The following is a 25,639-nucleotide window of genomic DNA, read 5'->3' as shown; positions in this document are numbered from 1 at the left end:
GGCGCAGGTTGGTACTTGCGACAAGCAGGGACCCTCTCCTCTAAGTCAGGGCAAAGGATTACTCCCAGAAATAACCCCTACTCGCCCGTTAGGTAGTGTGGCGCAAGCAGTCTAGGCTAAACTCTGGAGTACATAAGGTTAAACATTTGCAACATCACACACAATGACCATCAACCCACCACACAATGACACTAGACTGTATTTCTGTAAAAATATCTTCTTTATATATCTTTAGATCAGGCTTGTAAATACAGTCTTTGCGTAGTTTAAGAAAATGGTTCCAGTTACTCTTTGATTATGCCACAGGTCTTTGTATCAGCGTTAAAAGAATTGTTCTGGTGCTTAAAAAGGGTTGTGGACTCTTCCCTAGTCCTGGTACGTTCCTTCAGCAAGAATTTCCATCAGCCAGGGCCTCTCTGCGCCAACGATCGGACCCGGTCTGCCCAATCTCACGCCTCTAGCGGGATCGGCGGCCGGGGAGTCACTGGCAGCCTGACGAGCGCGCTGCACGGCTGTCAGGGGAGAGAGCGGGGGCCCGGGGAGTGCTCACTGCGCGGCTCCGGGGGAGTCGGCTGAGCAGATGGTGGTGCGAGCGAGGTGGGACAGCGGCTCGCACCGCGGGACGGGAAACAGTACCTTTGTCTTTTTGAAGGGGTCGGGTGCCGGCCGGCTCGGTGGTCCACGTCGCGGTGTCTTCCTCCCGAGGTTGGAGCGAGCGGCGGCTCGGCTCTGGCTCGGAGGTTGGCGTTGCGGCGCGGGTCGGGTAGACGGCGACACACCTCAGGTCCTGGAAAAGGGGGGCAGAGCCCCGGGTAGCAGCGTGAGGCGCACACCAGCCTCTCAGGTCACAGCAGATACTTGGCTCAGTCCGTTCTTGCGGTGCTTCGCAGTTAGGCCGGCGGTAGGGACGGTGATTAGACCAGCGAGGCTGGGCCTTTCGGTGTCACCTGGTGCCGGCCAGTTAGCAGATGCGGTGCTCGGCGGGTCGGGGTGCCAAGGGCCTCGTAGGAGGGGCGCAGGGATTCTTTCACGGCGCGCTCCTCTTTCCTTCAGCAGCTGTGTCGATCAGGTTGCTGGCTCACAGCAGCTCCTTCTTCCAGGGGGATAGGGTAGCGCCCACTGTTCCTGGGGCGCTGGTCAGGGGGCAAGTTCACAGCAAGCCCTTGGAGATCTTGGTAAAAGTTTTAGCACAAGGTGGATAAAAGCAAAGTCTTTCAGTCTTCCTTCTCCTGCTCTCCTTCAGCAGCAAGGCACCCACTACAGGCCAGTCTCTTGGGGTCAGAGTCAGTACTTCTCCTTGCAGCTTCCAGGGTCCTTCTCTTCCTTCAGCAGCAAGGCACCCACTACAGGCCAGTCTCTTGGGGTCAGAGTCAGTACTTCTCCTTGCAGCTTCCAGGGTCCTTCTCTTCAGGCAGAGCTTCTTCTTTGCGCAAACTGGATCTAATTTACAAGGAGCAGGGCTCCTACTTTTATACACAGTTTCTTTTGTTCTCACTGGCCAGGGGGGCCTCTGCATAACTGCTTCAGTCTCTGAGTACTTGTTGTGGGTACTTATGACTTCTGTATTCAGTGTGAGGGCAGGCACATCAGCCGCTCCCCAGGGGGGCGGAGCCGGCATTGAGAGGGCAGGAGTGGCCTGAGTACTTTGTTGACAAGCTTCGGTCCTTCCTGGGCCAGGTGCAGGCTGAGTCATCAGTCGCTCCCCAGGAGGGCGGAGCCAGCATTGTGGAGGCAGAGCACAGCCTGATGCATCATTCAGGGGAAACTCCCACCACCCATTAAGGGGTCCTCCTGCTAATCACTACCTGTCAACTCCCAGCCCTGTCACTCACACACACCAGACAGTCAGATCCACATCCAAGCAGAGGCGGGCTGAAATGGTTAGGCAAGCAAATGCTAACTTTCTAAAAGTAGCATTTGCAAACACAGGATATTAAAATAAACTTTACTAAAAGAAGTATTTTATTATTCTGAGTTCAGGCATACTAAACATGAATTTCTACCATGTTCCCTGAGCCTGCTGGGATTATAGAGTGTAATAATTCCAGCAGCCCATCTGGCCTAGAAGGGAACAGGTAGCCTTACAATAGTGAAAAACGAATTTGGCAGTAATTCACTATTAGAACATGCCACACACATCAGGGCATGTTCTACCTTATCCTTACAATGCACCCTGCCCTCAGGCCTACCATAGGGGTGACTAATATGAAGTTTAAGGGAAGGTTCAGGGGCTGGCAAGTGTGTGCACTTGCCCAGCCAGGGTGACAGTACCAGACTGCACGCAGGTTCTGCAATGGCAGACCCTAGACACATTTTAAGGCTGCTTCTGTGGGTGGCGCAACCAGCGCTGCAGGCCCACTAGCAGTATTGGCATTCACAAGCCCTGGCACTCCTGGTGCACTTTACTAGGGACTAACAGTAAATCCAATGAACCAATCATGGACATCAATCATATGTACACTTTACAGTAGGGAGCACTTGCACTGCGGCACGGGTTGGCCGTGGCGCAGTGCCCTGAGTAGCAGACACCATCAAAACATTTGAGGCACAACAGCAAAAAGTGGAAGGGAAACTCACGCCAAGGTGCCAGGTCTAACACGTGTCCCCTCCAGCTGAAATGTGGGGAGAACTACCCTTCCCCAGGGAGTTCCTCATCACTAAGGCGGAAAAATCTGGACAGACCATCAGCGTTGGCGTGATCTGTGCCAGGGCGGTGTTCCACCGTGAAGTCCATACCCTGTAGGGAGATGGACCACCTCAACAGTTTTGGGTTCTCACCCCTCATTTGCATCAACCATCTGAGGGGCCTGTGGTCCGTCTGAACCCGGAAGTGAGACCCAAACAAGTAGGGTCTTAGCTTCTTCAGCGCCCAGACCACAGCAAATGCTTCTCGCTCTATTGCACTCCACCTACTTTCCCGTGGAAGTAACCTCCTACTGATGAAGGCTACGGGTTGGTCCCAGCCCTCCTCAGTCATCTGTGAGAGAACAGCCCCTACACCATGCTCTGAAGCGTCTGTTTGCACTATGAATTCCTTGGAGAAATCAGGAGCCAGGAGCACGGGCGCCGTGCACATGGCAGTCTTCAGGGTGTCAAAAGCCTTCTGACAGGTGTCAGTCCAAATCACATTCCTGGGCTGCTTCTTAGAAGTCAGTTCTGTCAAGGGGGTCACAATAGTGCCATAGCCCTTGACAAACCTCCTGTAATACCCAGTGAGCCCCAGGAAGGCTCTCACTGCAGTCTGGGTCTTGGGGGGTTCCCAAGCCAGGATGGTCTCAATTTTGGGTTGCAAGGGTGCCACCTTGCCACTCCCCACTTGGTGTCCCAAGTACACCACGGAGCCCTGCCCAATCTGACACTTGCTTGCCTTGATTGTGAGGCCTGCCTTGCGCAGCGCCATCAACACTTCCCAGAGGTGCTGCAGGTGTTCTGGCCAGGTGCCACTGAACACTGCGATGTCATCCAGGTAGGCGGCACTGAACTCATCCAGCCCAACCAACACCTGGTTGACCAACCTCTGAAAGGTGGCAGGGGCATTCTTCATCCCAAATGGCATCACCCGGAACTGGAAATGCCCATCTGGTGTGGAGAATGCTGACCTCTCCTTTGCCCCATCGGTCAAGGCGATCTGCCAGTACCCAGACGTTAAATCAAACGTGCTGAGGAACCGGGCAGCCCCTAGCCGATCAATGAGCTCATCAGCTCTGGGGATAGGGTGCGCGTCAGTCTTGGTGACTGAATTGAGTCCTCTGTAGTCCACACAGAACCGGAGTTCAGGTGTGGCTCCCGGCGCAGCAGCCTTTGGGACCAAGACCACGGGGCTGGACCAAGGACTGCTGGAAGACTCAACCACCCTAAGAGCAAGCATCTTGGAGACCTCCTCCTTGATGCAGGCCCGGACCCTGTCAGTTACCCTGTAAGCCTTATGCTTCACAGGTAAGCTGTCCCCTGTGTCCACATCATGGACGCACCAATCTGTGACACTAGGAACCAGGGAGAACAGGTCTGGAAACTGCCCCAGCAACTGGCGGCAGTCTTCCTGTTGCTCAGGGGTCAGGGTGGGTGAGAGGTTAACTCCATCCACTGACCCATCTTTCTCACAGGCCACTAAGAGGTCAGGAAGAGGCTCAGACTCCTCCTCCATTCCATCATCAGTGGCCAACAGCATGCCCACTTCGGACCTTTTCAAGTGGGGCTTGAGGCGGTTGACATGCAAGACCCTTAAAGGATTCCTGGGCGTCTTCATGTCCACCAAGTATGTCACTGAGCTCTTGCGCTCCACAACCTCAAATGGGCCTGTCCACTTATCCTGAAGTGCACAGGGTTCCACTGGGGCCAAGACATACACCTCTTGACCAGGCTGAAGCTCTACCAGAGTGGCATTCTGGTCGTACCACCGCTTCATCTCCTCCTGGCTAGCTTCCAGATTTGCCTCAGCAAGTTGTCTGAAGCGCCTGGTTTGATTTCTGAAGGCCAGCATGTAGCTATATACATTCAGGGGAGGTTTCCTGGGAGATTGCTCCCAGCCTTCCTTTACCAAACTCAGTGGTCCTCTCACGGGGTGACCATACAGCAGCTCAAAGGGGCTGAACCCTAGAGACTTCTGTGGCACCTCGCGGTATGCAAAGAGCAGGCATGGTAAGAGGACGTCCCACTTACGCCTCATTGGACCTTCCAGGCCCATGATCATGCCCTTCAGGGTTCGGTTGAATCTTTCAACCAACCCATTTCCTTGGGGATGGTAAGGTGTGGTGAACTTGTAGGTTACACCACACTCTTGCCAAAGGGACTTCATATACTTGGATATGAAGTTGGTCCCTCTGTCGCTCACCACCTCTAGAGGGAACCCCACTCTGGAGAAAATTCCCATTAGTGCACGCCCCACCACGGGGGCAGTCACTGTCCTCAGAGGGATGGCTTCAGGGTACCGGGTGGCATGATCCACCAAGACCAGGATGAACCTGTTGCCCATGGCTGTCTTGGGGTCCAGAGGCCCAACAATATCAATACCCACTCGTTGGAATGGCGTACTGACCACAGGGAAGGGTTGGAGGGGAGCCTTGTTCTTCCCTCCGCACTTCCCACTTGCCTGGCAAGTTGGACAGGTCCTACAATGAGCATCTGAGCTCTTGTGCATTTGGGGCCAGTAGAAGTGGGTGACAAGCCTGTCATAGGTCTTGTCCATCCCCAAATGTCCTGCTAAAGGCACATCATGAGCCAGTCCCCGTAGGAAGGCTCTGAACTTCTGGGGTACCACCAGCACACGGGCTGACCCAGGTTCAGCAGCCTTAGGCTCTGAGTACAGGAGGTCATTCTCCCAGTACACATAATGTGTTTTGGCCTGAACACCATTGGCCTGGTCTGCAGCCTGCTGCCGCATACCCACGAGAGAAGGGCATTCTTTCTGCTCCCTGCAGAATTCCTCCCTGGAGGGGCCTCCTTCTTGCTGCCAATGGGTCAGCTCAGGCAGGTCCCCCAGTTCGGCAATCTGTTCCCCAGTAGGCTCCAGGGCATCCCCCTCAAGGTCTGCTTCCTCCTGGACCGTGGGAACTTCAGGGGCCGGTTTCCCGCGCGCCCTGCGCCTTCTCCCTAAGGCCGGTTCCTGGGCCTCTCCGTCAGGCCCCAGGACCTCTTGATCACCCCTACTGGCTGCCATTGACCGGGTGGTCACGCACGCCCAGTCAGGTAGACCCACCATCTTCAGGTGAGTCGTTTTCTCCACCTTTTCCCAAGGGGAGTCCTCCAAGTCATTCCCTAGCAAACAGTCAACAGGCATGGTTTTCCTCACACAGACCTGCAGAGTACCAGAGACCCCCCCCCCACTCGAAGGGAACTTGAGCCATCGGACACTGACTCTCTGAATTGTCAGCGTTGACAACCCTACAGTAGGCATGGGGTACAACCTGCTCTTGAGACACCAGGTGATGCCTCACTGCAGTCACACTGGCTCCTGTGTCTCTAAGAGCCTCAGCTTTCTTACCATTGATGGTAACCACCTGCCCATATTTTTTAGTGTTAGAGGGCAGGTAGCTTGTAGGGACCATCTCACTGTCTCCTAGTGAGACTAGGGTCATCTGAACAGGATCTCCACCCCCCGGGACCATCACTTCTTCTCCTAAGTGAACACTGGTCACTTGTCGGGGCGGAGCACCAGTGGGTGCTGGTTTTCCAAACAGGCGACACTTGGGGTCACTGGCTATGTGCCCCGGGTCACCACATTTGTAACAATTGAAGGGCCCCTTTGGAACAGGTCGACCTGTCGGGGCCCCATTCTGCTTAGGGGGTGGGGGAGGCTGAGAACCTTTCTGCTGGTCCCCTTGGGGATTACTTTGGGGGCCTTTTTGGAACCCTTTCTGTTTTCCCTTGTCCCCCCCACTCTTCTGCTGGGGACCCTGCCCACCCTTGGCGGAGTCTCCCACTGGACCCTTGTGGACCCTGGTGCTGAGCCAGCGGTCCGCCTCCTCAGCAAGTTTCCTCGGGTTGGACAACTTGCTATCAATCAGGTGCTGGCGTAACTCAGGAAAACATTGATCAGACAAGTGCTCCCATGCAATTAAATCAAAGAGACCTTGAAAATCATTCACTTTGTTACCCTAAATCAAAGAGACCTTGAAAATCATTCACTTTGTTACCCTTCACCCAACCATCCAGTGCTCTGCAAAAAAAAGTCACAAACTCCACATACGTATTCCCAGGCCGCTTATTACACCCCCTAAACTTCTGTCTATACATTTCAGGGGTAAGCCCATACCTGGTCATTAAAGCTTCTTTCATAGGGGGATAGGATCTCTGGTCTTCAGTGGGCAAATCTAGCAGGGTGTCCCGCCCTTCGCTAAGGAACCTCCCCCATAACCCCGCTCCCCAATCCCTCTCAGGGACCCGGTGGGAAAGCATGGCTACCTCATATGCCCTAAACCACTGTCCTATGTCATCCCCCTTAAAGAACTCTTTAACTACATCTTTGGGGATGTGCACTCTTGACTCTACCTGCACCGGCGTTGTGCTGCCACCAGAGGGAGGATGATCCAAGGCTTTCTCTTTTAGACTCATCTCCCTCATTTTCACATCAAACTCCAACTGGAGTTTTCGCTCTTCCAGAGCCATCCTTTTGCTCTCCAGCTCCAGTTGGCCCTTCAAGTTTAATTCTGCCAGCTTCATTTCATGATTCCTGGTTTCTTTTCTGTCTGCCAGCTCCTCTGGCGACAGGCCTCTGCCAAAGCTATGGATGCTGCCTTCCTTGTCAGGTACACCAGTATCATCAGGTAACTCCTGATCCTCAGGTGCATTCCTAGATTCAATCCAGGCTTTCAGGGCTTTGTAGTAATCCGTCTTGTTCTTGCACCCTGCACGTGGAACCTTGAATCTCTTGGCAAAGAAGATTAGCTCATCTTTCTTGTATTCGTCCAGTTTTGACACATCCCATTCTATCTCCAACACCTCAGAGGTCACAGACGCGGTTTTCTCTACGCTGTTGGTTCCAGGCATGGCTTTAGACAAAAAGGGATCTTCTTCTAGCAGAGCAAAGTCACTTAAAAAGAAATCTGTGGCTCAGTTACTGGATTGAAATCACTGTGCAATGGTCACTAATCAATGTATGGACACTGCAAATGTAAATTCGAGATCCTCACCGCTGCGTCCAATGTTAGAATTGGGGGTCTCTGGTTGGCGCAGGTTGGTACTTGCGACAAGCAGGGACCCTCTCCTCTAAGTCAGGGCAAAGGATTACTCCCAGAAATAACCCCTACTCGCCCGTTAGGTAGTGTGGCGCAAGCAGTCTAGGCTAAACTCTGGAGTACATAAGGTTAAACATTTGCAACATCACACACAATGACCATCAACCCACCACACAATGACACTAGACTGTATTTCTGTAAAAATATCTTCTTTATATATCTTTAGATCAGGCTTGTAAATACAGTCTTTGCGTAGTTTAAGAAAATGGTTCCAGTTACTCTTTGATTATGCCACAGGTCTTTGTATCAGCGTTAAAAGAATTGTTCTGGTGCTTAAAAAGGGTTGTGGACTCTTCCCTAGTCCTGGTACGTTCCTTCAGCAAGAATTTCCATCAGCCAGGGCCTCTCTGCGCCAACGATCGGACCCGGTCTGCCCAATCTCACGCCTCTAGCGGGATCGGCGGCCGGGGAGTCACTGGCAGCCTGACGAGCGCGCTGCACGGGTGTCAGGGGAGAGAGCGGGGGCCCGGGGAGTGCTCACTGCGCGGCTCCGGGGGAGTCGGCTGAGCAGATGGTGGTGCGAGCGAGGTGGGACAGCGGCTCGCACCGCGGGACGGGAAACAGTACCTTTGTCTTTTTGAAGGGGTCGGGTGCCGGCCGGCTCGGTGGTCCACGTCGCGGTGTCTTCCTCCCGAGGTTGGAGCGAGCGGCGGCTCGGCTCTGGCTCGGAGGTTGGCGTTGCGGGTCGGGTAGACGGCGACACACCTCAGGTCCTGGAAAAGGGGGGCAGAGCCCCGGGTAGCAGCGTGAGGCGCACACCAGCCTCTCAGGTCACAGCAGATACTTGGCTCAGTCCGTTCTTGCGGTGCTTCGCAGTTAGGCCGGCGGTAGGGACGGTGATTAGACCAGCGAGGCTGGGCCTTTCGGTGTCACCTGGTGCCGGCCAGTTAGCAGATGCGGTGCTCGGCGGGTCGGGGTGCCAAGGGCCTCGTAGGAGGGGCGCAGGGATTCTTTCACGGCGCGCTCCTCTTTCCTTCAGCAGCTGTGTCGATCAGGTTGCTGGCTCACAGCAGCTCCTTCTTCCAGGGGGATAGGGTAGCGCCCACTGTTCCTGGGGCGCTGGTCAGGGGGCAAGTTCACAGCAAGCCCTTGGAGATCTTGGTAAAAGTTTTAGCACAAGGTGGATAAAAGCAAAGTCTTTCAGTCTTCCTTCTCCTGCTCTCCTTCAGCAGCAAGGCACCCACTACAGGCCAGTCTCTTGGGGTCAGAGTCAGTACTTCTCCTTGCAGCTTCCAGGGTCCTTCTCTTCCTTCAGCAGCAAGGCACCCACTACAGGCCAGTCTCTTGGGGTCAGAGTCAGTACTTCTCCTTGCAGCTTCCAGGGTCCTTCTCTTCAGGCAGAGCTTCTTCTTTGCGCAAACTGGATCTAATTTACAAGGAGCAGGGCTCCTACTTTTATACACAGTTTCTTTTGTTCTCACTGGCCAGGGGGGCCTCTGCATAACTGCTTCAGTCTCTGAGTACTTGTTGTGGGTACTTATGACTTCTGTATTCAGTGTGAGGGCAGGCACATCAGCCGCTCCCCAGGGGGGCGGAGCCGGCATTGAGAGGGCAGGAGTGGCCTGAGTACTTTGTTGACAAGCTTCGGTCCTTCCTGGGCCAGGTGCAGGCTGAGTCATCAGTCGCTCCCCAGGAGGGCGGAGCCAGCATTGTGGAGGCAGAGCACAGCCTGATGCATCATTCAGGGGAAACTCCCACCACCCATTAAGGGGTCCTCCTGCTAATCACTACCTGTCAACTCCCAGCCCTGTCACTCACACACACCAGACAGTCAGATCCACATCCAAGCAGAGGCGGGCTGAAATGGTTAGGCAAGCAAATGCTAACTTTCTAAAAGTAGCATTTGCAAACACAGGATATTAAAATAAACTTTACTAAAAGAAGTATTTTATCATTCTGAGTTCAGGCATACTAAACATGAATTTCTACCATGTTCCCTGAGCCTGCTGGGATTATAGAGTGTAATAATTCCAGCAGCCCATCTGGCCTAGAAGGGAACAGGTAGCCTTACAATAGTGAAAAACGAATTTGGCAGTAATTCACTATTAGAACATGCCACACACATCAGGGCATGTTCTACCTTATCCTTACAATGCACCCTGCCCTCAGGCCTACCATAGGGGTGACTAATATGAAGTTTAAGGGAAGGTTCAGGGGCTGGCAAGTGTGTGCACTTGCCCAGCCAGGGTGACAGTACCAGACTGCACGCAGGTTCTGCAATGGCAGACCCTAGACACATTTTAAGGCTGCTTCTGTGGGTGGCGCAACCAGCGCTGCAGGCCCACTAGCAGTATTGGCATTCACAAGCCCTGGCACTCCTGGTGCACTTTACTAGGGACTAACAGTAAATCCAATGAACCAATCATGGACATCAATCATATGTACACTTTACAGTAGGGAGCACTTGCACTGCGGCACGGGTTGGCCGTGGCGCAGTGCCCTGAGTAGCAGACACCATCAAAACATTTGAGGCACAACAGCAAAAAGTGGAAGGGAAACTCACGCCAAGGTGCCAGGTCTAACAGGGCCCCACCAAAAAGGTCTAGCGGATAGGAGCAGGGTGAGGCAGGGTGGATGGGAACCGAACGGGGCAGGGCGGATGGGGGCGGGGCGGGGCGGATGGGAGCGGGGCGGGGCAGATGGGAGCGGGGCGGGGCAGATGGGAGCAGGGCGGGGCAGATGGGAGCAGGGCGGGGCAGATGGGAGCAGGGCGGGGCAGATGGGAGCAGGGCGGGGCAGATGGGAGCAGGGCGGGGCAGATGGGAGCAGGGCGGGGCAGATGGGAGCAGGGCGGGGCAGATGGGAGCAGGGCGGGGCAGATGGGAGCAGGGCGGGGCAGATGGGAGCAGGGCGGGGCAGATGGGAGCAGGGCGGGGCAGATGGGAGCAGGGCAGGGCAGATGGGAGCAGGGCGGGCAGATGGGAGCCGGGCGGGGCAGATGGGAGCAGGGCGGGGCAGATGGGAGCAGGGCGGGGCAGATGGGAGCAGGGCGGGGCAGATGGGAGCAGGGCGGGGCAGATGGGAGCAGGGCGGGGCAGATGGGAGCAGGGCGGGGCAGATGGGAGCAGGGCGGGGCAGGTGGGAGCAGGGCGGGGCAGGTGGGAGCAGGGCGGGGCAGGTGGGAGCAGGGCGGGGCAGGTGGGAGCAGGGCGGGGCAGGTGGGAGCAGGGCGGGGCAGGTGGGAGCAGGGCGGGGCAGGTGGGAGCAGGGCGGGGCAGGTGGGAGCAGGGCGGGGCAGGTGGGAGCAGGGCGGGGCAGGTGGGAGCAGGGCGGGGCAGGTGGGAGCAGGGCGGGGCAGGTGGGAGCAGGGCGGGGCAGGTGGGAGCAGGGCGGGGCAGGTGGGAGCAGGGCGGGGCAGGTGGGAGCAGGGCGGGGCAGATGGGAGCAGGGCGAGGCAGATGGGAGCAGGGCAGAGAGGGTCAGGAGCAGGGCGGATGGGAGCGGGCAGGGTGGGTGGGAGCGGGGCAGGGGGCAGATGGGAGCGGGGCAGGGGGCAGATGGGAGCGGGGCAGATGGGAGCAGGTGCAATGGGAGTGGGGCAGATGGGCGTTGTTGGACCCGGTCCTTTGGGCAGGTTCACCCCGTGACTTTTTGCTTTTTCCTAGCCTGTTTTTGGAACCTGGATTGGTGATTTTAGGCCTCTGCGCACTTTTTCACTGTGGTACAGTGTAAAGTGCGTGTGCTCTCTGTGTATGGATGGTGAGTGACCTGCCCTCCCATAGGAATGAATGGGGAATATGTATGCCCATGGTAGATTCCTGATGCATGGGGAGTGCAGGGTCGAGTTTGATATGTGTGAACTCGTGGTAAGGAATGCTGCAGAATGGTATATGCGGCATGGCTGTGTCTAGTCTAGAAGCGCCACTTTTAGAAGTTGGCATAATTGTGTAGTGAGTCTGCTGGCACGTGATTGGCTGATGGGCCTGGCCAAGGCATGCCTGGGCCTGCTGGTAGATGGACTGTCTGGTGAGTAGGACGGGGTCTGCAGGGCCCCGGAGGAGGGGGTCTGAGTCAGCCGTAGATGAAAGGCCCCCATCTGCTGTTAGGGAGGGGAGTAAAGAGCGTCTGGTGGAACCAGGCTGTGCCTGTCGGCCCACCCCTGATGGCTCTCCCTTCTGATGGCCCACTGGCACCTCTGACCTGAGGCTGACAGGAGAAGGAAACCAGATACACCCAGGGCTTAGGGGCTCGCTTACACAAAGACTTCAAAAGACTTCAAAGCCTTTTCTGTGTATAAGAAGGGGCTGTGTTCCCTTCCAATTTGTTTTTGTTTTCTGACTTGAATCTGCCAGGGGCGTGCTGCTGCTTGAGCTCAGGGGACTCCCTGAGTCCTGCCCAGCCCCTGGACTCCTGATGGACTTGCCTGGATTCCTGGGGGACCCCTCTGCCCTGCCTGGGCGGATGGGGGGGACTTGGCTTTGCCCCCCTGGGAAGCTCTGGGGCTCTGGCAGCATGGAGGAGCTGCATTGTCCTGTGGATAGCGCTGGAACTGGATTTCTAGCGTCTGGAGGCGCTGAGCTTCACCCTGAGAGCTCTGCCTGTTTGCTAGCGCTATGGAGCGCTTGATTTCCCCCCAGCGCGTAGGAGCGCTTTATCCTTGGCCATAGCGCTTAGGAGCGCTTTATTGTGTCCTGTTTATTTGATGGAGTGGGCCGATCGAGTGCCTACCTCGATTTATTCTTTGTTTAAAGAAGCCAGTGCCCACCCGGCATTTGCCTCCCTTTCACCGCCGCCGCCCGGGCTTGGAAGCGCCTGAGGAACCGAAGGCGCCGCGCTCTCATTGGCTGAGAGAGCCGAGCCCCCTCACCAACGCCGCGACGGGATAGGCCCGTGCGGCGCAGCGTCATGGCCCCTGTCGGGCCGTGATTGGAGGAGGAGAGGAGACTCGTCATCGGGGCCGCGACGGGATTGGCTGGTCGAGGCGGCAACGGGAAGCTGAGAAAGGCTGGGGCGGCGCGTGTGTGGAGAGAGGGGAAGATGGCGGCCGTTGCGGGGCTCCCGTGGTCGAGAGGGAGCCCCGAGAGAAGGGAAAAGCCTGGCTGCCTCGTCGCCGGTCTCCCGTGTGGAGAGGGAGACCAGACCTGCTAGGCGCCGAGAGAGGTGCCGGCCGCCGGGAGGACGCCGCAGAGAGCGGCGCGACGATGGAGTCCTCCCCCCGCAGCAGAGTCGGTGAGTGAAGGGCTGTGGGGGAGGAAGCTCCGTGCGGTGCCGGTCGAGGCACAGAGTCAGGGCGGCCCCGGTTGGCAGCGGGTCGCCCCAACGTAGTCTAAAGCCCAGAGAGGCTCAAGGGGTCTCATCTTGTTGGCGAGCCCTGAGGCTCGTAGGGGCACAATGGACTTTGGTGCATCTAGGGCGGCCCCAGTTGGCAGTGGGTCGCCCCAACGTGCGTGAGCCCTGAGAAGCTCAGAGGGGCCATGTTCTGTTTAAGAGCCTGTTTGGCTCCAACGACCCCCACAGTTTTCCTAAGAGCCTGCTAGGCGCAGGGGGCATATTTGTTCAGAGCCTGTGTGGCTCCAACCTTTTGCACAGTGTTGTTCTAGGGCCATGAGGGCCCCGGCGCAGTTTTGAATCTCCAGCTGCCCAGCAATTAGTGGGCAGCTGCACCGTTTAGGCGCAAGATGGAGAGTGAGTCCCTGAGAGGGACAGAGATGGCACAGAGGTGCCCGGCCAGTCTCAGCTGCGCAGCACTTAGTGTCAGCTGCAACGTTTAGGCCCTTGTGAGTGTTCCCAGGGGCCCAGCAAGTAGTGGGCCCCTGCATCGTTTAGGCCCCTGACATTGAGACTCAGGGCATTCTAGCCCCAACAAGGCCAGTTGGCCTAGGGACTGCCACAGGTGGTGGCTTGTGTAGGTTTTGCGCAATTGTATGGTTCTTGTACCTCTGAATGTGATTTCTTGCATCATGTCTTATTCCTGCACCTCTGAATGTTTTTAGACATCATGTGACTATTGTGCTACTGTATTATTCTGGTACCTCTGAATGTATTTTATTGCATCATGTGCTTTATTCTTAACACCGCTGAATGTGTAGGTTTATGCATTATGTGTTTTTCTTTACTACTCCTCTGAATGTATATTTATGCATCATGGGTAATGTGTTCTTTCTTAGACCCCTAAATGCTGTGTGATACTTAGGTGGTTTTCCTTTACTACTCCTCTGAATGTGTTTCATACATCATGGGTACTGTGTTCTGTCTTAGACCCCTAAATGCTGTGTGATACTTAGGTGGTTGTTCTTTTTAGTACAGGTGGTCCTAGTGAGGTCCTGGTCCCCTGCGTGACAGTCTCCTAAGGGGTTAGGGTTGCGTAGGTGGTACTTACCTGTTCCCAGTAGTTACTGGATGTGCTCTATAACTGTTACTTTGTGTTACAGTGAAGTTTATATACTTTTATTCTAATTACTGACAAGTATTTCTATATCTGCAAAGTGTTGATTCAGGCAGTGGCCCATGTGGCCCTGTCTTGTAAATAATCCCTTGTGAATATTGCCGTGCCAGTTGGCACAATGTACATGTGTAATTTCTATCTGATATGCTTTGACAATACAAAAGTTATTTTAATATAACCTTGTGTGGAGTCTCTTTTGTGGTGTACCTAGTATGTTGTTGCTGTTGTGCGCTGACGCAAATGCTTTACACATCGCCTCCGAGTTTAGCCTAGACTGCTCGTGCCAAGCTACCTAGAGGGTGAGCAGGGGTTATCTTGGCGTGTGACTTCCTTGCCCTGACTGGAATGGTGGTTTCGGCCTGGCTTTGGCGTCAGCCTTAGCCTACCCAAAATAGCCGGTTCTTACATTGGTGGGTCAGCGGTGCGGATTTGGACTTGTATTTGCACAGTGCCATAGCAACAACTGGCTACATTACAAAAACTCTGCGTTTTTCAGATAGTCACATATTTGGGATTATTGTTTTTGATTTTGTTTTTCCTCAAGAGTGTCATTTTCAGATGGTGTTCCTGCGCTTTATGTTTAGTGGCAGGGGAGAGAAAATGACAGGGCGGGACGCCAGTAGAGAGGGGAGGTTCCCATAGATTAGGAATCCCTTGCTGGGTCCAGTGTCCAATTCCTGTTCCTGTCCCTGTGTGGGTAGATGGAAGAGAGGGAGTGTGGAGGAGAAACTGCTTGCTCAGGAGGGTGGTTATTCCCTGAGTGTAGTGTGTGTGTCTGGGTTCCCCAGTATGGTAGGACCCAGTGGTGGCAGCTTAAATGTGTCCAGTGCGTGAATTCCCATTCCCAGGCCCAGAGTATGGTGCCTGGTGCTCAGTAAGAGAGTGACAGGTTGAGAGTCAGAGGCAGTGAGGAACTGTCTCACCAGTCTGGAGGGGGAGTGTGTGGATGAGTGGTGTTTTGAACTGGAGGAGTTCGTGTGAGTTTTTTTTTAAGGAGCTTGCACGTGAGGTGTACCTCTGGTGGTGTGCAGGAGGTCCTGCAGAGGCATTTGGACAAGAAGGTGGATGTCTGGCGGTGTGCTGGATGTCTTACAGAGACATTAGGGAGTGATTCTAAAAGTAGTGGCTTGTGTATCTGATGATCCTGTGTAGGTGAACAGGTTCATGTGTAGCCCAGCTAAGTCCCATTAGGATGGTAGGGGTGTAGGGGCTCACGTACTGTCTCAGTGGAGGCGGAGTGAGTGTGGGACGGTGTGTCCCACGTTGGCCCGAAACCCTATCTCAGGGCCTGGAGGGTTCCCTAAGGGAGCGCCAGGTCAGGGGCCTAGGCTGTACTTATAAGTCATTTGAGGAGGATCTTCCTGTGTTTAGAGGACGGGGAGTGTCTGTAATCAGAACTCCGGCGGTCCTGGTGTTGGTAGTACCGCTCCTAAGTGGAGGGTGCAGAAGTCCTGGTTCGCTGGGCATTTGACCGTCTAGAGTGCTTGACCATTTTGTGGGGCCTCTGGAGGTCGTTCCCCGAGGAGGGGGGAGGCCAGGTTCAGGGTCAGCCTGACCTGGAGGAAAGGGCATCTGTAATCAGTGTCCTGACCGGTTGTTGTCTTCCAGGGGTACCGCTCCAAGGTGGGAGGGTGCAGAACTCTGGAGGGGGGTGCAGAGGGACGGTGTCCTTACTTCTGACCCCGGTGGGAGGAAAGTGTGTTGCTGATACGCCGCTGGTGTGTGCTCTGTCCAGCCTGGAACATACTGAGAATCACCCTGTGATAGGGAGTACTGGAGGAGAGTGTGTCGCTGATACGCCGCTGGCGTGTGCTCTGTCTAGCCTGAGACATACTGGGCCTATAATAACGGAACTGGAAGGGGGTGTAGAAGGACGGTGTACTTCTGACCCCGGTGCAACCTGAGGGTTTAGATCCTAGGTTGGGAGATTAGGAAACTTCTAGGTCAAGAGGAATCTCTACCGAAGTGGATCAGCTGAAGAGACCGAGGGGGCTGCCCTTGCTGTGTGTTCTGGGGCCCACCTGAAGTTTGTCGTTTCCACTAAGGTAGAGGAAAGGGGGCTTTGCTGTGTGCTGTGCCCCCCACCTGCTTGAAGAATGACTGTGCTGTGTGCTTTGTACCTCAGAAGTGGAATAGTTTCCAGGTGGTAGACCAGTAACGGAGTGAGGTCCTGATCTGGTAGGAGAGTTGTGTTCTGGTGAGTGCTTCCCTGTGAGGGTTATTCCTTCACCCTGACTAGAAGCAAGGGTCCCTACTTGGTCTAAGGTACTTACCTCTGCCAACTAGAGACCCCCAGTTCTAACATTGGTAGAATAGAGGTAGGGTGGGGCATTCTTGCCGTGACCTCTGGACAACCTGAGGGTGTGGTTCCCTAGGTTGAAGGATCAGTGGTAGTGTAGCTACACTGAGAGAGAGAGTGGCGATTGGCTATTGTGTGCCAGGGGCTACTGCCCCCACTCTGTGGATTGGTTAGGACCTGTGATGTTTGGATGGCCTAGGGCCTGGTCCTGGCTGTGGATGACTAGTGTGTACCAGTGGGGTATCCTAGTTGTGCCAGAGAGCTTTTGTTGAGGGAAGCCTATGTGGGTTCAGAGTGGCGAAAAACTGGACGGTGTGTCCCTGCCGTGCAGGCCCGTGTCCGTGGTTTTGTCGCCCAAAGCATTGAAAACCATCAGTGTAGTGATTGGTCTACCCTGCGTTTTGGCTGGAAGGGGGATGTGTTGGACCCGGTCCTTTGGGCAGGTTCACCCCGTGACTTTTTGCTTTTTCCTAGCCTGTTTTTGGAACCTGGATTGGTGATTTTAGGCCTCTGCGCACTTTTTCACTGTGGTACAGTGTAAAGTGTGTGTGCTCTCTGTGTATGGATGGTGAGTGAACTGCCCTCCCATAGGAATGAATGGGGAATATGTATGCCCATGGTAGATTCCTGATGCATGGGGAGTGCAGGGTCGAGTTTGATATGTGTGAACTCGTGGTAAGGAATGCTGCAGAATGGTATATGCGGCATGGCTGTGTCTAGTCTAGAAGCGCCACTTTTAGAAGTTGGCATAATTGTGTAGTGAGTCTGCTGGCACGTGATTGGCTGATGGGCCTGGGCCTGCTGGTAGATGGACTGTCTGGTGAGTAGGACGGGGTCTGCAGGGCCCTGGAGGAGGGGGTCTGAGTCAGCCGTAGATGAAAGGCCCCCATCTGCTGTTAGGGAGGGGAGGAAAGAGCGTCTGGTGGAACCAGGCTGTGCCTGTCGGCCCACCCCTGATGGCTCTCCCTTCTGATGGCCCACTGGCACCTCTGACCTGAGGCTGACAGGAGAAGGAAACCAGATACACCCAGGGCTTAGGGGCTCGCTTACACAAAGACTTCAAAAGTCTTCAAAGCCTTTTCTGTGTATAAGAAGGGGCTGTGTTCCCTTCCAATTTGTTCTTGTTTTCTGACTTGAATCTGCCAGGGGCGTTCTGCTGCTTGAGCTCAGGGGACTCCCTGAGTCCTGCCCAGCCCCTGGACTCCTGATGGACTTGCCTGGATTCCTGGGGGACCCCTCTGCCCTGCCTGGGCGGATGGGGGGACTTGGCTTTGCCCCCCTGGGAAGCTCTGGGGCTCTGGCAGCATGGAGGAGCTGCATTGTCCTGTGGATAGCGCTGGAACTGGATTTCTAGCGCCTGGAGGTGCTGAGCTTCCCCCTGAGAGCTCTGCCTGTTTGCTAGCGCTATGGAGCGCTTGATTTCCCCCCAGCGCGTAGGAGCGCTTTATCCTTGGCCATAGCGCTTAGGAGCGCTTTATTGTGTCCTGTTTATTTGATGGAGTGGGCCGATCGAGTGCCTACCTCGATTTATTCTTTGTTTAAAGAAGCCAGTGCCCACCCGGCATTTGCCTCCCTTTCACCGCCGCCGCCCGGGCTTGGAAGCGCCTGAGGAACCGAAGGCGCCGCGCTCTCATTGGCTGAGAGAGCCGAGCCCCCTCACCAACGCCGCGACGGGATAGGCCCGTGCGGCGCAGCGTCATGGCCCCTGTCGGCCGTGATTGGAGGAGGAGAGGAGACTCGTCATCGGGGCCGCGACGGGATTGGCTGGTCGAGGCGGCCCCGGGAAGCTGAGAAAGGCTGGGGCGGCACGTGTGTGGAGAGAGGGGAAGATGGCGGCCGTTGCGGGGCTCCCGTGCTCGAGGGGGAGCCCGGAGAGAAGGGAAAAGCCTGGCTGCCTCGTCGCCGGTCTCCCGTGTGGAGAGGGAGACCGGACCTGCTAGGCGCCGAGAGAGGTGCCGGCCGCCGGGAGGACGCCGCAGAGAGCGGCGCGACGAAGGAGTCCTCACCCCGCAGCAGAGTCGGTGAGTGAAGGGCTGTGGGGGAGGAAGCTCCGTGCGGTGCCGGTCGAGGCACAGAGTCAGGGCGGCCCCGGTTGGCAGCGGGTCGCCCCAACGTAGTCTAAAGCCCAGAGAGGCTCAAGGGGCCTCATCTTGTTGGCGAGCCCTGAGGCTCGTAGGGGCACAATGGACTTTGGTGCATCTAGGGCGGCCCCAGTTGGCAGTGGGTCGCTCCAACGTGCGTGAGCCCTGAGAAGCTCAGAGGGGCCATGTTCTGTTTAAGAGCCTGTTTGGCTCCAACGACCCCCACAGTTGTCCTAAGAGCGTGCTAGGCTCAGGGGGCATATTTGTTCAGAGCCTGTGTGGCTCCAACCTTTTGCGCAGTGTTGTTCTAGGGCCATGAGGGCCCCGGCGCAGTTTTGAATCTCCAGCTGCCCAGCAATTAGTGGGCAGCTGCACCGTTTAGGCGCAAGATGGAGAGTGAGTCCCTGAGAGGGATAGAGATGGCACAGAGGTGCCCGGCCAGTCTCAGCTGCGCAGCACTTAGTGCCAGCTGCAACGTTTAGGCCCTTGTGAGTGTTCCCAGGGGCCCAGCAAGTAGTGGGCCCCTGCATCGTTTAGGCCCCTGACATTGAGACTCAGGGCATTCTAGCCCCAACAAGGCCAGTTGGCCTAGGGACTGCCACAGGTGGTGGCTTGTGTAGGTTTTGCGCAATTGTATGGTTCTTGTACCTCTGAATGTGATTTCTTGCATCATGTCTTATTCCTGCACCTCTGAATGTTTTTAGACATCATGTGACTAATGTGCTACTGTATTATTCTGGTACCTCTGAATGTATTTTATTGCATCATGTGCTTTATTCTTAACACCGCTGAATGTGTAGGTTTATGCATTATGTGTTTTTCTTTACTACTCCTCTGAATGTATATTTATGCATCATGGGTAATGTGTTCTTTCTTAGACCCCTAAATGCTGTGTGATACTTAGGTGGTTTTCCTTTACTACTCCTCTGAATGTGTTTCATACATCATGGGTACTGTGTTCTGTCTTAGACCCCTAAATGCTGTGTGATACTTAGGTGGTTGTTCTTTTTAGTACAGGTGGTCCTAGTGAGGTCCTGGTCCCCTGCGTGACAGTCTCCTAAGGGGTTAGGGTTGCGTAGGTGGTACTTACCTGTTCCCAGTAGTTACTGGATGTGCTCTATAACTGTTACTTTGTGTTACAGTGAAGTTTATATACTTTTATTCTAATTACTGACAAGTATTTCTATATCTGCAAAGTGTTGATTCAGGCAGTGGCCCATGTGGCCCTGTCTTGTAAATAATCCCTTGTGAATATTGCCGTGCCAGTTGGCACAATGTACATGTGTAATTTCTATCTGATATGCTTTGACAATACAAAAGTTATTTTAATATAACCTTGTGTGGAGTCTCTTTTGTGGTGTAGCTAGTATGTTGTTGCTGTTGTGCGCTGACGCAAATGCTTTACACATCGCCTCCGAGTTTAGCCTAGACTGCTCGTGCCAAGCTACCTAGAGGGTGAGCAGGGGTTATCTTGGCGTGTGACTTCCTTGCCCTGACTGGAATGGTGGTTTCGGCCTGGCTTTGGCGTCAGCCTTAGCCTACCCGAAATAGCCGGTTCTTACAGGCGTGCACTGTACAATTGTGTGTTAAAGCATCATTTCAGAGATTACACATAGGAAACAATGTCGCTTTGCAACAAAATTATTCTTATCTTTTGAGAACCGCACAAATTAAAAAAAACAAAAGAAAACACAAGTGAGAAAAGTAGACTTGGCAAAATAAAAGAAAGTTAACTGTAGAAAATAAATCTTTGCAATTTTGTTTCTACTGTTGGGCACTTTTTGCCAGTCACACACCTTAAGTTTGCACGGAACAAAAAGTTAAAAAGAACAAAATAGTACCTCAATCACTTCACTAGCAGTGGATATGCACCGATTAACCTGAATCAATCGGTGCTTTGTCCATGCTCCACTGAGAAGAACGGAGATGATGTTAGGCCTGCAGTGACGAATCATTGGGATGTAAAGAAGAATATACCAACAAAAAGAGAGGCAGGGAGAATTAGGACACCCTCTTAGTCCCCGGTTCTAGTATGCCAACAGGAAAAGAGAGCTCTGTGGTATAACAGTAACCACTTGGAGGAGCAAAGAAATTGGGAGAAAAAATCATTACCTGACCCAACTTAGGTAGATAAGAAAGCCCTCACACACCAACCTGGTCGGTGTCATGCTTCATCATCGGGCCCCACCAAAAAGGTCTAGTACCTTTTTGGTGTGCTGCAACGCCAGAATTACTGCGGAGCGGGTTTAGTGAAGTAGACATGCAGTGAGAATACTTAAGTGTCTAATGAGTATCAAAAAAACATAAAACACACAATATAGTTATATGGAGGTTGGTGATAACTATATTGTTTATACGCCATCCATGATCCTCCCACTTGTTTGGAGCACCAACGATGCACATGTTAGACCAACTACTTATTGTGTGTTTTGTCTTTTATGCATGTCTGTCCCCTCTTTCTCCTTAGGTGCGGAAATCCTCCTAAACCAGGAGTTACTGGGAATGAGCAATTGCTCTTCCCCTTTTTTGGCACTTTTTTCACTTTTCTAAATAATATCTTTTCACTTACACGTCCCTAGGTAACGGTGAGCCTTAGGGCGCTCATACCACCAGGGTTTATTACACTACATGAGTCCTGAAGAATGCCTGGTAAACTTACACCGTTTCATAGGCTGAAACATGTCGACTGATACTAAGACTAATTGGAATTAACCAAACCATTGCACTTGGCTAATATTCCGATCACATAATTTTTATCTGTGTCTGAGGGATCTATTATTAAAACAAATTTTTTTGATATTCATTAGACACTTTTAGGTATTCTCACTGCACGTCTACTTCACGAAACCCGCTCCGCAGTAATTCTGGCGTCGCAGCACACCTTTTTGGTGGGGCCCGATGATGAAGCATGACACCGACCAGGTCGCTGTGTGAGGGCTTTCTTACCTACCTAAGTTGGGTCAGGTAATGATTTTTTCTCCCAATTTCTTTGCTCCTCCAAGTGGTTACTGTTATACCACAGACCTCTCTTTTCTTGTTGGCATAATGTAAAGAAGAATGCCATGCAAACCAACAAATGGTAGGCAACAGGCGGGCTTCAAGCCCTTTCCCTTTTGGTTAACAGTATCTCGCTAGCGCATGCTCTCGCAGGCTCGACCCTAAAAATGGAATATGGAATTTCCAACAAGACTTTGCAATTCATATCTCATACTGGCTTATTGGTCTAAATTGCAGAGCTGGTCTGATAAATGTGTTGTCAAAGGCATTTACCTACATTAAAATACTACATGATATAAAGGCTTCTATAACACTGATCTCTCTCTACTCATTGTTTCCTTTGTGAAGGGGTTTTCACCAGGCTTCAAGAAATTGTATTGTCTCCAAGGATTGATTTCTGCTGAAGGACAGTATTCGTAAGGATATCTAATAGTTTAATAAAGACATAAGTTTTGAATAGTGGGAGAATTATTTTTGAGCTCTTCTTTGGACTATCAGAGGGACTTTCCCATTTGATCATGATTACAACCGGAATTCTTTGTGTTCAGCTTCCACAGTTTTTAGACTGAGGGTGCTCTAGTTTCCCACTATATATAATTTCGGTTGGAAAATGACAAACGTGGTTGATATAAATCATTTGAAATCAATTTGGTTCCTTTAGTTATTTCTTAAGTAAGGACCGACCGCACTTAATAGAGGTTTGGATGCGTTTGTGTGTCTTTACAAGTTTCAATTTAATTTCTTTTTTATTCTATGTGACATATCCACAATATAAATATAATGAAAAATTGGGTATTGATAGATTAGCCGACGGAAATGCCGACGACTCCTTCAAATAATTCCAGTTAATGAAGAGGATTTAATTGTTCTTTAGATGTGGACACATTTCTAACAAACGATTCAAGATTATTGCACACTGAAGTGGCCTATTGAAAGAATCAGTAAAGAACAATGTACATCGATTATCTGGTTATGATGTGCTGGAGGAATAAAGAAACAGATGACTAACTGGACTGCCTAATATCCATCATCATGTTTTTTGTCTTCAACGGGTTCGAGTTAAATGTTACATTAAATGTGCTAACAAGGTGAGGGAAGTCCCCAGTGGACTAGTGGCTTATCAGGGACAGTGTGAATGAGTTTCAGGGATTAATCTCTCAGAGAGAGAGCCTTTGGAAGCACTCACTTTTGGACCGTAAAGTTGCTTGCTCTTACTCGTTTAGCATGTAAAATATTTCTTGGGTGTGACTTCGATTTCTTGGCATGGTGATACCCACTGTTTTCCAATAATATTTTAAAGGCCCAAACATAACGAATACATGCATAAATATAGATTGCATATCAAAGTGGCGACGATAGCTTAAACTTACAGATCGTAATGCTGGTTCCACTTTGGGTCGAGGGTATTCTTCACAGTATCTGTAGAATGACACTGCCCAGATCCATCAACTACCACTTTTGCAAATGGGTCAGGAAGCCCTGCAATCAAGGGAAGCAGGGAAAATGTTACATTTAGCTCGTGTGGAAACATGTTCTAGAATTCAGACTAATTAATTCATTGAAACGTAAACTGAATGCCGTTATTTTGCCATGGGTAAAACATATTCAAAGAACTACCTCCCAAAAGCCAGCACTGTCACTGTGCCTTTTATGCAAAGAATTATGTCCAGTATACCAGCGCCAACCTTTTGTTAGAGGTATTGTCCCATATGCCAAGAATTACCTCTAGTGCGCCAGCACCAGCCTTTTGCTAAAGGTGTCCTTATGCCTATGGACTTTACCGATGTCTCTCCCCTGAGGCGGAAGCCGGGGGCCTGTTCTTAGCGAATTTTAAAATGTTGCATCATTTTTAAAACTTTAACTTGTAAATTGTATTTTGTGCATGTTGGTTGATTTTAAAAAACTCCCTGCACCCTGCACGTCTCTCTGCCCCTTGAACCCGATTTCCAGCGCGCATTACAGTTCCTGGCGCTTGGGGAGAAGGGGTTCGGCCATCTTGGGTGAGGGAGGGGTAGCGCTGCAGCTGCTGGCCGCCTCCCACCCTCCTCACACCGGATAAAGGGACATGAACTTCCGTCCGCGCAGCGGGCGCGCCGGCGGCGCGCCAAAGGCAAGTCCGTCTGCGCCCGTCCGCGCCAGGACCGGGCCCATGCCAAGACCCCTGCTCCGACTCCCGCTTATCATACACCAGCCTATTCTCGCAAGGCGTTATTGGAGCTTCGACCAGCCCCCTCTCCCCGCTGCATAAAACACGACCTATTACAAAAACCTATGGTGGCCAATCTGATATGCCCCCACTGCAATAGTATGATTTCTATTAACAACCCGACGACTCCCTCCAAATCGCAAAGCGACATTAAGGAGGTGGTTATTCTTATGGCCCTCATTAATGCGCGGTCACTGGGCAAACATAGCCAAGAAATAGCGGACCTTATCACTGATAACAACTTAGATGCCCTTTACATTACAGAAACATGGACTGATGAGGCATCAGGCCCGGACCTAGCAATTGCAGTCCCTCCCGGTTACAAAGCCTACCGTCAGGACAGGGTTAGAACAAGCATTTACAATGCAACGGTTTCGCCTTTGTAAAAGTTAGAGATATTGGCATTGTAAATGACACATTTTGTATTTATGTGTTTGTTTTGAAAACGGATAAATAAATGGCATTGTCATTTACAATGCCAATAGCTTAATCTCTCGAAAATGCGAGACCTATTGCATTTGCACCCACACGCACACACACAGAGAGCCACACACACACACACACACACACACACACACACACACAGAGCCACCCACACAGAGCCACCCACACAGAGAGCCACCCACACACAGCCACCTAAAAAAAAAGCTAGCCACACAGACAGAGCCCCAACACACACAGAGCCCCAACACACACAGAGCCCAGCCCTTTCACAACCTGATACCCATACCCACCCCTAAATCCGAAAACTCCCATACCGCCTAATACCCCTATCCAACCCTAAATATACCATTACCTCCCTATACCCCTACCCAAAATATCCAATGCCCTTACTAACCCCTAAACCCCAAAAAACGCCTTTCCTACCCAAGACCCCCACCCACCACTGAACCCTAAAAACTCCCTTACCACCCAATACCCCTACCCACCCCTAAACCCTAAAAATACCAGTACCTCCCTACACCTCTACCCAACACCCTTACCCATCCAGAAAAAAAAAACCTTATGCCACAAGACCCTTACTCACCCCTAAAAATACCTGCACCACCGAAGACCCATAAAAATACCATTACCTCTCTATACCTCTGCCAAATACACTTACCCACCCCTAAACCTACCCTTACCTAACCCTAGAAATACCCGTACCACACAAGACCCCTACCCCTCTCTAAACCTTAATTGGAGAGAGATATAAATATATATTTTCACACACACATACATTTATCTTTACCTTATATGCGTGATAAAGGTATATACATTGCAAATACATTTGTGATAAAAAATGTGTGGTAAATGTCCTGTGTTGTAAAAAAAAGTGTTGTAAAGACTGTTTCCCGCAATGGTGTACTTAACTGCACCTCTTAAAAAAAAATTTAGGTTTAAGGCCCATATAATCGATTGAATTTCCAAAATAGCGATTTCCTAATAGTGATTGCGACTCTGTGGGTATCACTATTAGGAAATCGCAATTTTAGTACATTCCATTTTGTATTTCCTAAAGCGATTTCTTAGAATTCGCGATTTTTTAAATGTAAAATAGACCCATGGGCCCACGCCCTTACTGCATGTCAGTCTAAAAGTGATAAAAAGTAGTGTAAGCCACAGAATTTGTTAGTTGAGGGAGTGTATCTGTAGAGCACGGACTGCGCTAGAGAGCAGTGGAGCGCAGAACCAGGAGCGCGCACCTTGAGGTAGGACTCGTGGGCACTACATTGAGACACCCAGAGAAGGGGGGGGGCAAGGCTCCACCTGGGAGGTAGAATGTTTGCGGAAGAGTTGCGTCATCAGTTTCTCTTTCTGGACCCTAGCAGGGTGGAGACAGCTCAGATACGGATGAGAATATGGGTCCTTATCCGGGGTGTACGGCCTGTCATTTCCATGCCCCCCTCCCCCCGAATAAGGAAGACATGCACAGGGAACCCCAAAGTACACATGTAC

General features: G+C 52.4%; 2 protein-coding genes across 4 annotated transcripts in view; both read right to left on the bottom strand.

Annotated features, from left to right (window-relative positions):
- Positions 1-7,568, bottom strand: part of LOC144767301 (uncharacterized) — a 38,585-nt gene extending 31,017 nt beyond the window's left edge. Inside the window, exons 1-2 of the mRNA XM_078650799.1 lie at positions 6,609-7,568; positions 6,401-6,568 (exon numbers count right to left, since the gene is read on the bottom strand). Coding sequence (XP_078506925.1) covers positions 6,401-6,568; positions 6,609-7,485 — 1,045 coding nt within the window. The 5' untranslated portion in view covers positions 7,486-7,568. The remainder of the gene's footprint in view (positions 1-6,400; positions 6,569-6,608) is intronic.
- SMURF2 (SMAD specific E3 ubiquitin protein ligase 2) overlaps positions 1-25,639 on the bottom strand; it is a 1,185,768-nt gene that overhangs the window by 830,947 nt on the left and 329,182 nt on the right. For all 3 annotated transcript variants that reach the window (XM_078654335.1, XM_078654337.1, XM_078654336.1), the window contains one exon: positions 22,866-22,974. In XM_078654335.1, the coding sequence (XP_078510461.1) occupies positions 22,866-22,974 (109 nt within the window). The remainder of the gene's footprint in view (positions 1-22,865; positions 22,975-25,639) is intronic.

Source organism: Lissotriton helveticus, chromosome 7 (assembly GCF_964261635.1).
Source record: "Lissotriton helveticus chromosome 7, aLisHel1.1, whole genome shotgun sequence".
In the NCBI taxonomy this organism is placed as follows: domain Eukaryota; kingdom Metazoa; phylum Chordata; class Amphibia; order Caudata; family Salamandridae; genus Lissotriton; species Lissotriton helveticus.
Note: the sequence above shows the minus strand (reverse complement) of the source record. Positions and strands in the feature narration are given on the sequence as shown.